The 13745-nt window shown below is 40.4% G+C and overlaps 1 protein-coding gene across 8 annotated transcripts in view; it reads right to left on the reverse strand.

The window, feature by feature from the left end:
* Positions 1-247: 247 nt before the first annotated feature.
* Positions 248-13745, reverse strand: part of HECW2 (HECT, C2 and WW domain containing E3 ubiquitin protein ligase 2) — a 264005-nt gene continuing 250507 nt past the window's right edge. For all 8 annotated transcript variants that reach the window (XR_014785285.1, XR_014785282.1, XR_014785281.1 and 5 more), the window contains 3 exons: positions 13126-13211; positions 9798-9910; positions 248-2943 (listed from right to left, as the gene is read on the reverse strand). Coding sequence is in view for 5 of the 8 variants with exons in the window: in XM_084816460.1 (XP_084672586.1) it covers positions 2832-2943; positions 9798-9910; positions 13126-13211 (311 nt within the window). In the remaining 3 variants the exon portion in view is untranslated. The remainder of the gene's footprint in view (positions 2944-9797; positions 9911-13125; positions 13212-13745) is intronic.

Genomic DNA, 13745 nt, shown 5'->3' on the forward strand with positions numbered 1-13745 from the left:
CAAGGTCTTCCGAAGCTTTGCACTTTAAAATTAGGGTTGACTTATTGTATTTAAAATCCCATCATGATCCCATCCCTAAGCTCAGGATAGGTAAAGAACAAAAAAAAGACACACGTGGGAATCCTACTTAGGACTTTTCCCAAAGTAGATGTTTTATAGAATCCTGAATGGCCATTAACTGGTGTGGATGACTTGTAACTAGAAAATAATAGAAACCTGTTCTTAAAAAAAAAGAAATGAACTAAGTAAACTAACTTTTTAGTTTATTTCAAAACCAGACCTTGAACACACCTTGATTAAATGTTTTTTCCCCGTATCCAATACTTAGCTGCACTAAATCAGTTAATTTTCTGGATTAATATCTCAAGGCAGACTGTGAGTTCAACTACCAGCTAAAAAAAGTGAAACAGAACAAAGGGTTCTCCTACACTCACAGTCTTCTGGATTACAGGCTTAGTTTCCATTCTGAATTTTCTTTAGCACCAATATAATATGACAATATTATAAAAACCAAAGCCCATGGTCCTTTTTAAAGCAACATTGCCATCTTATCTCAAATGATCTCATCGAATTCCTGAAACATGAACCATTCTGAAGAGTTGTTCTACTGCTTGACAGTTCTGTGATAACATGCACTTGACTAAACTTTTAAAGAGAGGGACCAATGTTTATTAAACATGTGTGCAAATATAGAAGTGTTTGAATTTTTAAACCACTTGAGAAAGGGCAGAAGCAATGGAAGCTGGACAGGATTCTACTTAAGAAAGGTAGTTTTGTTGTGTCTTTGGGCTAACCTCTGTTTCCCCTGTTGCTACCTCCACCCCAACAGAACCTACCTGCTAACTAGGGAAGATATAAAACCAGTCTTCATTTTAGTCCATTACTGTTGCTAAGCCAGGCTTCAGGTGAGTGGGAGACTTCTCTCACAGCAGTGACTAGTATGAAGAGCATCCATGAAACACCCATCAGCAGTACTAAGAGAGTGAAAGCTCTGAGGTTACTCCCAGTCTCAGATCTGCCTCTCTCAGTGCCAGGGGTTGCAATACCACAGGCACCATCTAAGTTGGTAGAGTCCAGAAACTGTATCTGACAAATGTGTTAATTTCTCAGTGATTATAGGAATAAAAGCCAAAAATTGGACACCCTCTCCCCACTGCAATACATGAAGGCGGCCTTCAGCATGGGAGATCCTTGTGAGGAATAGGTTTAAAACCTTTAATGTTTCTAAAATTAAAAGCTTATTTAACATGGTGGATTCATGCATTCAGTTATACCATAGAAAAGTACTTCATTTTAATAAACATTGATAAGAAAACTACTAGGTGAAAATGCAGGCTTAGAAAGACACTACAAACAGTTTACATCCTGAAGATGGTTCACTGCTAAACATGAGAGTAGAGTAATTCCTATGTGAAGGTTCATCCCTTTAAGTGCTGGCCACCTTGTTTTTCCAGATCCATTGTAGTGCTGTACAAAAAAAAAGTTGCAGGGAAAATACGAAATATCAGTATCCAGCTCTATTCCATAATGTTAGCTGATGAATGAAAAAAACAAATAATGCATTTAAAATAAATGCATATTACACGTTATTACATGTAGTGAGCCTTACAAAATTATTACTTAAATGTGCACAGTCCTGAAATTATCTAGAGACATGGCACGGTGAAGAAGGCTCTGTTCTTTAAAGCAGCTACTTCCTACAGATTTGTATGAGTGATGCAGTTTTCTGTCAGTCAGATCATAATGTCCCTTTGACTTTGGTACATTCAGTGCAAAAAATAGTTCCAGGAATATCTTACCCTTATAAAAATAAAAGGCATATATATATCTATATATATTTCCCTTGAGAGTGGTCAAAGAATCAAACACAAGAACAATATCTAAGTATGGAAAAGTGAAAAGAAGCAAAAAAAGTATTTTGTCTGCTATTTTCTTATTTACACTTTAAGGAACTCAATTACCATGAACCTATAAAAATAAACAAAAGTAACTGTGTAAGAGTTCTTTTTTCTGATATGCTGTGATAGTTTTCTTTTTTTAAAAAAGCACTGTCTTCATGCAATATAAAGCATAAACTCAATCATTATCTCTTATAATAGTTCATCTTTTGCTGAATACACTATTTGCATATACATTTGTACAAGCCACCTAATTGCAAGTCATTCTGTCAGGCCATCTCTTGTTGTCAACTTTCCTCCATATTCTTAAGCCCCAGAAAAATCAATCTTGGTATTGTATCTTTGAAACATAATTGATCTCATGCAGGCAGGCACTCATAGTCTTAGGTATAGCATGTATAGCATATTCTAGTATTGTACTGTGTATGACATAAAATAGTGTACCATTGGGAAATAACTTCTACCAGTTTTTTTTAAATACCACCCCCCTGGTGTGTTCACTTGTTGAAAACAATTTTAGCAGTGGGCTAACAAATTTCATATTCCTCCTTGAACTCTGTTCGTGTGTTCTGGTGAAATTTTTTGAGAAGTGGAAGATTTTGCAGTAGCCCTGATGCTGTTGATGGCTTGTCATCATATCTCTTTATTTTTAAATCATGCCAAATGTTAAAAGTTTGTTGGTCAGAAGGGGGAAAAAAGTCAATTGGGGATTGTTGGTGTTCCCTACAGGCCACCCCCTTGCTATGCAATACTTGCGTGGCTAATTCAGAGATTGTGAGTGCTCCCCAATCTAGCTTTGCTTATTCAGGAAGTCCCATTACTCAAATTGCATTGTAAAATAGTTTTCTGCTTGGTAATGCAATGCAAGCATTGGTGTATTCTTTGAGGAATGCTCCACAAAGGTCCAAGACGCTGGGCACTACGGTTTGTGTTTTACTCAAGTCCAAATGTGCTTGTCTCTTCGACGGCTGTCAACAGCTTTTCATACAGCATGGAGAATGATGGGTAAGGGGGAAGGTCAAGACGATTGAAACAAGTGTGAGCTCTGGAAGAAAGTGAAAGGGGGGGAATCTGAGTGACTTCGGACATTCACATAAAAATAAGCAGAAGAATGGACACCAAGAGCTATTTCCCATCATACCCTGATTAAGAAGTTAGTTTATTCCTAGGTTAAAAAATGAACTGTGAAATGTGAACTTCTGATCTTTCCTTGCCTCTCCTGCAAAGCAATAAGGTCCTTGGTTTCTAGGTCCCTGCCTCTGAGGACTGGTTATTAGGATAAAGCAGTAGTTTTTGAAGATATAATTTTAAAAACTCTTCTATCTCTCTCCAATCTATTGCATAGGGAGAGAAAAAGGGGGAAACACTTTTAAAGGGGCTAAATGTCAAGATTGGAGTCCATCAAGTTAGCGCTCTTCTCTGGGGGGGACTCTTTTTTTTAACAGCCATCTGACAAGTTTTGTCCATGTCTTCTAATTTTGGGGTGGTGCAGCTAGGGCTGGATCTTGGGGCCAAAATTCAGGGCTCCAAAGCCTAGCTCCCCCCCCCCCGACTACCCAGAAAGCGGTAGATGAGGGCACCAGCAGACAGGCCTGGCATCAGCATCTGGGCCAGTATGGGCATGCTAGTGTGGTCACCAGCATCCTTTCTAACCTTTCAGTTTTCTGACAAAAGCAGTTGTAAAGCAAGGAATGGCCCGGGGTGGGGGGGATAGAAATGCCAACGGTGTGCTCCCAAATTGAAATAGTACACCTGGCCATCTAAGACTATTAACTCCAGGGTCTAAAATTACCTAGCTGCACCACTGGGCAATCTTCTTTCAACTGAGTGAGCACCCAAAAAGTAGCACTTTTGAGGGCTGATTCACACATTACCCTATTGATGAGGAAACATGTGGAATCATGCCTATAAACCAGCCTGTCTTTGCTCTCCACCCTCAGTCTGCTACCCCTCCAGCAGCACATAAAACATGTCTGGAAAACCCTTTCAAGCACTCATTCTTTCCAATGCTCTGACAGGGAGAAAACTGCTGCTGTGTACTCTGTCTCTACAGGGCAGCCCGGAGGACTGGAGAATGGAGGCAGCAAGGTACAGCTAGCCAATGAAGCTAGCTGCCTCTGTTGAAGGTGAGCGAGAAGCAGCAGCAGCAGAATCCCCGTGCTAGAGAATCAGAAAAAATGATGGCAGCGTGGGGAGTCTCTGACTGTATCTGCTGGATGAGGGATGAAGTGGGGGACGAGAGCACAGAGGTAGGCTTAATGACAGCCATGATTTCACGTATCAAGACAGTATCGTGTGAACCAGCTCTCAAAGAGTGGTACTTTTGGAACTTCGCAATCTTACCCAATTGAAAGAAGAACAATGGTATTTTGGTTGTTCCTCCCCACCACCCAGAAGGCATGGCGTGAAGTTTATCAGACAAACTTGGACACAGAAATCATTTTATTTAATAGAAATAATAGCAGAACCAGAATTGCTTTCACTTTTGAGGATGTTAAAATGAGAGACAGATTTTTCGTATAGAATTTGTAACTATTTTACTTATTCCATAACAGGACAGCAAATCCTTTTGAAGAATTAGCTCTGCCTCTACCTTGATAACAACTTTAGTGTTCTGGAAGGAAGACAATATTAAGCTAACTGTGCTCTCATAGGGCACAGTATGTTCATGCAACACTCATTTTCCAAACAATGTTATGCCTTCATATCTCTGTACACTTTCCCTTTCAGCAGAGTCCATAAATCATTCTAGCATACCAGTTAAGTTACTCTGGGTCCAAAGTCCAGTAAAATTCAGTGACAAAGTTCACGTATGTAAATTCAAACTGATTACACAGGAAGCCACTGTCAATATATTAAGTAAGGGCGAAGTCAGATGTGACAGGGGCAGCCACACTTCTTGATCTCCTGTCTGTCCCATCCACAACTACAAGAGGGGTGAGCATCTACATTTTACAACAAAAGGGGCATGTGGTTGAGAGGAGCTAAATCCTCCCTCCCCCTCACACACACACCTCTTACCTCCCTACACTCCATCACTGCAGGCATTTTTCTCCCAGCCTGGCTATTATATTGGACATGAACTGGGCTGAGGAGAAAAATGCTTGAAATGCAGGGAGGTAAGGAAAGGAAGGGGTCCATTCATCTCATTCACATATCACTTCAGTTGTAAAGAGTAGGCTCCCTCAGCCCTGTTTTAGATGTAAACGGTGCAAACATGGCTTGTCACATCAAGCATGGCCCTAATTCACCTCAAAAAACCCTAATGGGTGAGTATAATCCTGGTACACTTCAGCAGGCCCCATCCTAAGAATATATTTGTAGTCAGAATGGATTGGGACCATGAGAGCTCTGAGGCCATATTTTAAGACAACTTCCAGTGGTACCGTGACAGGATCTGCAGGGTCTCTGTCTTTGAAGAGCCTTCAGCTGGCACCCATTGACGCTCCTTGCCTCTTAATATGGGCAGCCTCAGCCAGCACTCTGCAGTGTTTGCACAACAAAGCCTTTGAAGCTGGTAAAGCTCAGGGCTAAAGGAGCTCTGCATAGAGGAGCCAGGGAACTTATGAAAACAAATCACTTTCATTCTGTTCAGAGCTGAGGTTGAGGCGGTCACTTGGTTTACAGGGGATCAAGGCGCCGTTTCTTACAGTTTTGTGGTGGAGGAAGGCTTGTTATCTTATGCTTTGTTTAAACAAACTGTCACATGGCTACAAATACCTCTAAATTATGCTAAGGTTGTGACCCAGTATCACCAAAGCAAGAAAATCCAGAATTAAGGAGTAGGCTTGCCTCTAGGAAAACTTTAATGCATCCAAGGGGGAAGCTAAAATTATTTATTTTATAATCTACTCTGCACGTTGGTCAGGTTCCTTTATCTCAACCATTCTCACAGTGACCTGGTTTGCACAATCACCACAGCTCACCAGGCGGTTTCTGAATATTCAAGCTGTGGCTTGTTTTGTTGTCTGAACCTGGGCGGTAGGGGTTGTGAGAGGGTTAAGTAACCCTTGCATAATCCTAGAATAGGCAATGGGTTATGCAAGAGTTGTTTCACTCTTGCACAACTCCCACTGCCCAAGTTCAGACAATAGAACAAGCCACTGCCATGGCATGAACATTCAAAATGGCCACTTGCACACTTCTTTGATCATGCGAACTGACCCAGCGACTGCGTGATCTCCGTTTGTCTCTCTTAGCTGGTGAAGCCCCCAGACTGAGAGATAATGGCCATGGTTTCAAATTGATTTTTTTCAAGTAAACCTTACCTTAACATGAACCATAGTGTGTCGGTTCGGATGACACAACACACCGTGGTTAAGCAAAAATGGAAGCAAAGGTTCCAATCTCCTTGCGACCACACCGGGGGAGGGGGGGGCACATACCACTGAGGCTTGCTGTGGGTCATTTTCATCACACCAAACTATGGTTTACCATGACATTTCAACACAACAAATTATTTGCCTAAGTCTGCCTGGTGCTAGTACTATTGGGGACAGTGAGCACATTACATTATGAGCAATGAGCTCACTACGTTTCCCAGTGATGAATATGTTATTTTATAGTGCAGAATAAACAGCTCCATCAGCCAAGGAAACTGGGCAGAATCCAACGATGTGCTTGCACCCCCACCAATTCTCTTCCACCATGCTGATTACATTGCGCAAGTGGCTCCCACCATTTGCGCAACGGCGCTTTAGTGCTTCTGGGGCAACCCGAAACAAGCAGTGACGCTCATTTCTGAAAGGAGATAGGTCGGCGCAGCTCACATAATGGAGTTCCGCTGATCTGCCTCCCTCCAGAAATGAGAAAGTCCGCTCATTTGGGGGCTTCCCTTAGGAAGCGCTAAATCTCCCTTACGTAAGTGGCAGGTCCCGCTTGTGCAGCATAATCGGCGGGACCCACTGCTTGTGGAAGGGAAGTGGCAGGGCGGAAAAGAATCAGTGAGGCATAAGCACCCCACTGGATTTTGCCCCCAATTTCCTGACAGCACCACTCTTTAGTTCTCCCGTTTCATCAGGCTTTTGCTACTGGCTCAAATATTCTGTTTAAATATTTGCTTAACTATGGAGGAAAACAGCACGAATTTGATCTACACCAATGTATAAGACGCCAGAGAGAGAGAGAATGAATATGAATGCTAAGAATGAATTGTTGTGCTAGTCAGCACCATAGTTTTAGAACTTAATAATGTAAATGGAAAGGAAATATATGCAAGTGCATCAAAATATGGTTCCAAAAGAGCAAGCCACACAGGGATTTCTGACTCACTTTTGCAAGATTCCCATGAAATAATCCAGACAAGCATATGCAGGAATGAATCAACATGGCTAATACCTTATTAAAGTGGTGTAATTCTAGCGATATCCAATAGCGTTGATTTTAAAAAATATTTGCTTATTAGTAGTAAAATGCTTGCATTCAGGAATAAGCATCTTTTCCTTTAAGAGAAACAGTTCACTTTCTAGCAAACCAAAAACATTATTTAATCGGGGGGCGGGCAGGCTGGCGGGGATACTGTAATTCCAATAAGAATGGATTCTTTCAAAATAATTCAGTGTTAGAGGTTAGCCAGCATGAATTCTGGATTGCCAAATGCCATAATACAGAATAATAGCATAAATGATTATGTTCCATGTGCATAGTAGAACTATGGCTAAGCTGAATATTCTCTAATTTTTGTTTTGAATGTAGCACTTTAAAAAACATGTTTTGCCTGTATGAGTGGAATTCCATGGAAAGATGTACCAATTAGAATTCCAGGTGTTGGATACATCAAAATACAGAATCTCTTTCAGAATATAATCACACAAAACTATACACATCTTGTTTTTTCTTGGTTGGATAGGGTAGTGACCAATGTAATGAATATACTGTCAAGAATCTTGTTTTCTAGCAGAAAACTAGAAAAACTAGTAGATGTTTTAATTCCTAAACAATTACAGAAAATTATTTTAAATTTTGCTTGGCTTCCATGAGTTTTAGCTTGGGTGCTTTATAACAAAAATATTGGCCAGGGGTGGGGGATGGAATGCCAAATATCTCTCAATGCTATTATGTAGCAAAAGTAGCCTCATTGTATGAATGGTATAAACTGGATAAAATTGTGGTAGCAGAAGAACAGTATGCCTGTATGGGTTTAACTGATTTGCTATGATTTCAAAAACAAATTTGAAAACAACATCCATAGATCCTCTTGATTATTAAAACACATTTAATGATTTGTTATAGATTTAAATCATCATGTAAGTCCAGGTTTATCCCCATTAACATCAATGGCATATACTGGGCAAAGGGCATAGTGGAACGTATCTGTTTGTAACTAAGTAAAGGTAGATACTTTTCACGATGTACTGCTGTATAACACCGACTCATATGAAGAATCGATAGTTGAAACTTGTTATTTCAGAAGTCGGCAAATAACCATCTCTATGAATTCATTTGGTTGTCATGTACAATAGCATCTTGTGAAGGAAGTTAATTTTATTCATAAAGCTATCTCCCAAATCTTATTGAGCCTCTCAGAAATGTGTGGATTTTTATTTGTCTTCCAATACTTACCAATACAAATTTTTGCAGCTGTCAGTAAAGTAAATACTAAACTGATTTTAATTGTCTTTTTAGACAGCCCAATAGAATTACTTTAGGATCAGAAGAAAGATTATATCCTGTAATTTGACAAATTAAAGACTAGATATCTGTCTGATACATTTTGATTTTTGGAGAGTGCCAAAAAATTCGAAGAAAATTCAGATACATTAAAATAAAAAAATACAATCTGTGTGGAGTTAAGTACTACTGATAAATGTTTTAGTTAGCACTAATCAAATCTAATGGTATAGGATTTAATATCCATTGTCATGTTTTTTGTAATAGTTTAAGGCCTGGTCCCAGTTTTTAAAATAAAAAGGGGGGGTAGTTTAATGTTTAATAAATTATATATTTTACTGATAAGATTACATGAAGAGGATCCCCTTATCCAGATTCCGAATTTTTACTCTGCCCATATTTTATTTTTCTGCTTATAATAGTATGTCTGACTTGAAGAACTGAAAAAGGGTGGTCTAACCTTCCATTTCGTGATAAAGTGCATTTTTCCCCTCTATATTATGACTTGTTTATCTTTTGTTTAACAAATTGTATATGAATTATTTTTCTCATTTTTCTCTTTATTCTTCTTTAATCTGTGTAATTATTTTTATTTATTTATATCATAAATATTATTTAAAAAATAATACATTTGATGCAGCATAACAAGTGACTGTAAAAATGTCTTACCAAAAGCTCATGTTATTTGATGCCCTTTTGTTTCCCCTCATTTTTGCTTCTTCTCGGCATCATTTTCTACTTTCTTGCTCCCACTCTCCTTAGTTTCAGTTGTGTGTACTGTTTTTTATCTGTATTGGTTGTGGTGACCCATGTGCTTTTGTTTTAAAACTTCCGTGACATGATCACATCATAAGTAGTGTCGCAATGTCATGGGTAGTTGCCACAGCTAACAGGGGTAAATATGAGAGCAAATATGGCCATGGACAAAAACAGTAAAGGAGGAGGAACGGGGAGCAGACAAGAATAGCTTCAAAACAATGCAGATGTGTTTGCAATGAGTGCAGAAAATTGCTGAACAAGGGAGGTGCTTTTTGAGATTAAAAAATACAAAACAAGACTAGTTTCAGGTCAGCTCTAAGCAGAAGTAAGGAATAGAATTTTGTCTAAGATAGGATCATATGCAATCTGTTAGTAATAGTCCTCAGTTTCTAAAGAGGTGTTCATCTAATTCTAAAAGCTGATGATAGAAACAACTTGGCTCATCAGTTAAGAAAGCATGATTTAGTCATAGAAACCTGAATTCTTAAAACATTCAGAGATTTATGTTTAAGATGCTCAGTGTTACTTTACCTAGGTAGAGCAGTGATTTTCCCCCATTTTTCCACACAGAATCTTCTTGGCCCATTGCTCCCTCTCAGAGAAGCGAAACCTTCATAAGGTATACTTGATGTACCTGTAACGAACTGAAGAAAACAAAGTGAAACACCACGAATGGTTACAGGGGGGAAAAGTTTCACTTGGAATACATTCAGGATAGAGATGGCAGAGATATCCATCCAGGGGGGGGTCAAGTCTGCCAAGCTTTTGGCAGCTGGCCCCCTGGACTCCAACTTGCTTGTCTGCAAGCTGGCCCAACTCGACTTGCATGAGTTTGGCCAGCTCGCAGACTTCCGCCATCAGAACCGCCATGCACAAACACCAGCAAGGAGAGCACGAGGGGTTTGGACATGGCAGTGGCAGTACCACCACCCACCAACATTGGAGGGACACCTCAACGCTGTGTGCAAATGTCTCCTTCTCCCTCCTGGGCCCCGGGAGGGAGAAGGGGACATTTGTGGAGAGTGGGGGTGCTGTATGGAAGTCTCTCCTTCTCCCTCCCTGGCCTCAACAGGGAGAAGGAGAGACTCGGGCACACTGACCCTGGCACTATGCGAAAATGTCTCCTTCTCATTTCTGGGGCCCAGGAGGGAAAAGGAGACATCTGCGCATAGTGCCGGGGTCACTGTGTGAGATTCTCTCCTTTTCCCTCCCAGGATCTGGGAGTGAGACTCTGCCTGCCGCTGTGCGCAAGTTTTTTCCTCTCTCTCACGGGCCCTGGGAGGGAGAAGGAAAGATTTGCCCACAGCAACCCACCATGGCTGGGAGTCTGCAAGTTCTGGTAGGGAGCCCAAACCTCCGTTCACTAATGGAAGATAAGCTGGGGGCTCAGGGGAAATCCAATGAGCCTCATGAGGGATGAATTTCCCTGTGCTGGACATCCCTAATTCAGGACTGCTTCTCATTATATAGGTGAATTCTTAAGACCGACTATGAAGACATGCTCTGTATAACTGTTGTTGTTATGTAATGTTTACTTTGTGTGGCCTCTGTGAGGCTACAATGTATCTGAGTAGTCCTGAGGCCTTGTTTTGTTACTGTCAATGGCCTGTGTAGTAATTGCTTAGTAATGTTCTAAAGGGAAAGAGACAATCGCTTTTAATATTGTTAGATGGGGCCTGGATTGGGTAAATTCAATTCTGATTGGCTGGGGATTCTACCTAGGTAAAAAAGAGCAGTTGGGACATGACAATTAAGCAATTGACAGTTAACTTAGTTTGTGGCGAGTGAGGGAGAAGGTCTGCTGATAGGTGTGTGGCGTTTTAGAAGGACGAGGGGAAAGGAGAAATTGAATAGCTAAGGCCCGGATATTAAGCTATTCCTTCTCTGTGGGATAACCTTACATGGCCGGTGAAAATCAGGAGTAGGGAGCAGGTATCTGTGTAACGCCAGGAGGCTGCCCTAAGATCTTCCTAGAAGAACGTTATATAAGCAGGTAGTAAAAACTCAGATAAACTGTCCATGCAGCCAGAAATACAACAGGAAGAGCTTTGGTGTCAGAGGAAGACTGTACCCAGAAGCTGGACCTGGTTCTAAGTGTATTTAGCTGGGGTGGAGGTTTACAGAATTTGGCCTGAGATAAAAGAAGCCATTAAGAGGCTTGTAGCAGCAACAGTGTCTCTTGAGTCCTTAAGAATTGTCACTAAGTCTTTTGAAAACCCCAAAGTAAATATTAGTAATCCCTTGTGTACAAAGTATCCCTTTAATAAATTACTTGTTTAATAGTTCATCTTGTTTCTAGTGTTGGTGCCCATCTCACACCTAAGCCTCTTATACAGCTACTAGGACGTTTTAAAGTATTCTAACAGAACTGGTGAGAGTGGAAAATGGTCAGCTTGTGGAACTCTTGAGTTATAGTGGCAGAGAGTTCCCTAGTCCCAGTAATATAAGCATTTGCTATAAATAAGAAACCCCACAGGTGGGTTCCCACTGAAGGAGCAGTTTCCCTGTAGGTGGTGGCAGGGGAGAGAAATCCCTGGTACCAACTCACAGTGGTATCTGAAGAAAAGAAAATTCTACTTTAGATTTCCACTCATCTATGGATATATATTTTGTTCAGAGATAGGACAGTCAAGATGATGCCTAGAGGGAAGCCAACTGTGTTTCAACCCTTGAATAGGTCATACATGATTGGTGCCATGGGCTACAGTCCTATGCACACTTAATGAACTCAACTGGACTTACTTCTGAATAAACATGCACAGGATATGACTGTCAGACATCTTGGAGGCAGCCTCTGTATGGAAGGTGTGGCATAGGGTGCATTTTGATTGAAAAAAGACACTTAGGTCTTTTAGATGGAGGTCAGGATCCAAAGAACCCCACAAATACTTTGAGGCACCCAAGTGGGCTTTCAACATGGGTTTCTCAAATAGCATCTTCATGCCACATAGAAAACCACTTTTGGAATGGAGGAGTGTTTGCTGTTCATATTTATTTGCTGCCAATAGTGAGGCAATAGTCACTGGAGTCATAATATTAGCAGAATGATCTAGAGAGCTAATTATAAAGTTGTTAAAAGGTTGCATCACTTTCTACTTTTTAGGAACTAGAAGAAAACTAGAAAAAGGGAAAGGGAAGATAGGGAAAAAGAGGTTAAAGGTGGGAGGCAGCTTTGACACCCACACAGGCACCCCACCCCACCCCCACCCCAAGACACTGCATAAGCCAGACTGGGGCATATTTGCCCTTTTAAGGCTTGTTCTGGGAATGAAAGAGATTGTAGAGATGCAAGATACATAGATGCAGATTCTCAGATATACAGATATGAGTTTCCCCCCTTTTCTTCCCTTTTTTTGGGAAGGTGGAGCATCCTGCTTGATGTTCTGTTTGCAGATATTTCTTCTTTTATATTTAGAGCTTCCTTATTCATTTTTAAGAATCCATAACTAAGCAGAACACACAAATGAGCTGTAGAAACAGAAACTTTGTTGGGCAAGGTTTGAGCGAGTGAGAGAGACTGAAACTCTCCTAACTTCCAGGAAAAGGCCAGCCAGATTAGGCACAGAGACTGGTTCCACCCCTGAGAGCCGTAAGTGGAGGAAACGCAACAATGAATGCAACATCAACTTGTTCCTTCTGCTGGAACTCAATGATTAAAAATTTAAGCCAGTAGATGAAATACCCTTGAATTACCATTCTGTTTATAGCAGTGAACATCTAGAGGGAGATGTGTGAATTATCAAGCCATTCACCTGTTTAGAAGTATACATTTTATAGTGTTGCCAGCTTAGACAGGATAGTTTGACATTTAAAGGTCAAACAGCAATAAGTTTTTAATGCACATCAACTGGTTGCCTACCTGTAATAGCCTTAGCCGTTGTTCATTGTTGAATCTTTCTACAGCCGCCCAGAACCACCGAATTACAATATGATTGTCATGGTATCCTGTTTGATCAGAATAAAGATCTCATTATTGTGGGCCATTTTGCTCAAGAAGAATAAACAAATGTGAAATACTAATCATTAATGAATTTCTAGGTTTGCACTTCCCCTAAATCAGCCTTGATAAAAGCAAGTCAGTTCTTGTTCCTTTTCTATTTTCATTTCTTTTCACAACAGTCATCAATATTAGTATTTTTATGGATTGTCAAGGTTATTTATGAACTGGGGGAGCAGCTGCAGACAGTATTTTTCTACTATATCTTTAGCGGGATTGCAGCCAGTGTACACTCTGGTCAGAAAGCTGTTCACTCTGTAGCAGCAAATAATAACAAGGAAGTTTCCTCTTGTGTTCCTCTCTTAGTGTGTCTGATTATATTCCTCCTCTCAGGACTGATTCTCTCTTCCTGCACACTCAAGTAAAGTTATCCATTTTTTTAAAAGTATGCCACTGTTACTGAACAGAAGGGCATGCTCATGTAAAAATGTGGTGGAATTTTTTTTGAAATATTTTTTTGAAATATTGGGGAATGGCAAATG

Source organism: Heloderma suspectum, chromosome 1, assembly GCF_057233095.1.
Source record: "Heloderma suspectum isolate Gila_16-S chromosome 1, 16-S_ref, whole genome shotgun sequence".
NCBI classification, from domain to species: domain Eukaryota; kingdom Metazoa; phylum Chordata; class Lepidosauria; order Squamata; family Helodermatidae; genus Heloderma; species Heloderma suspectum.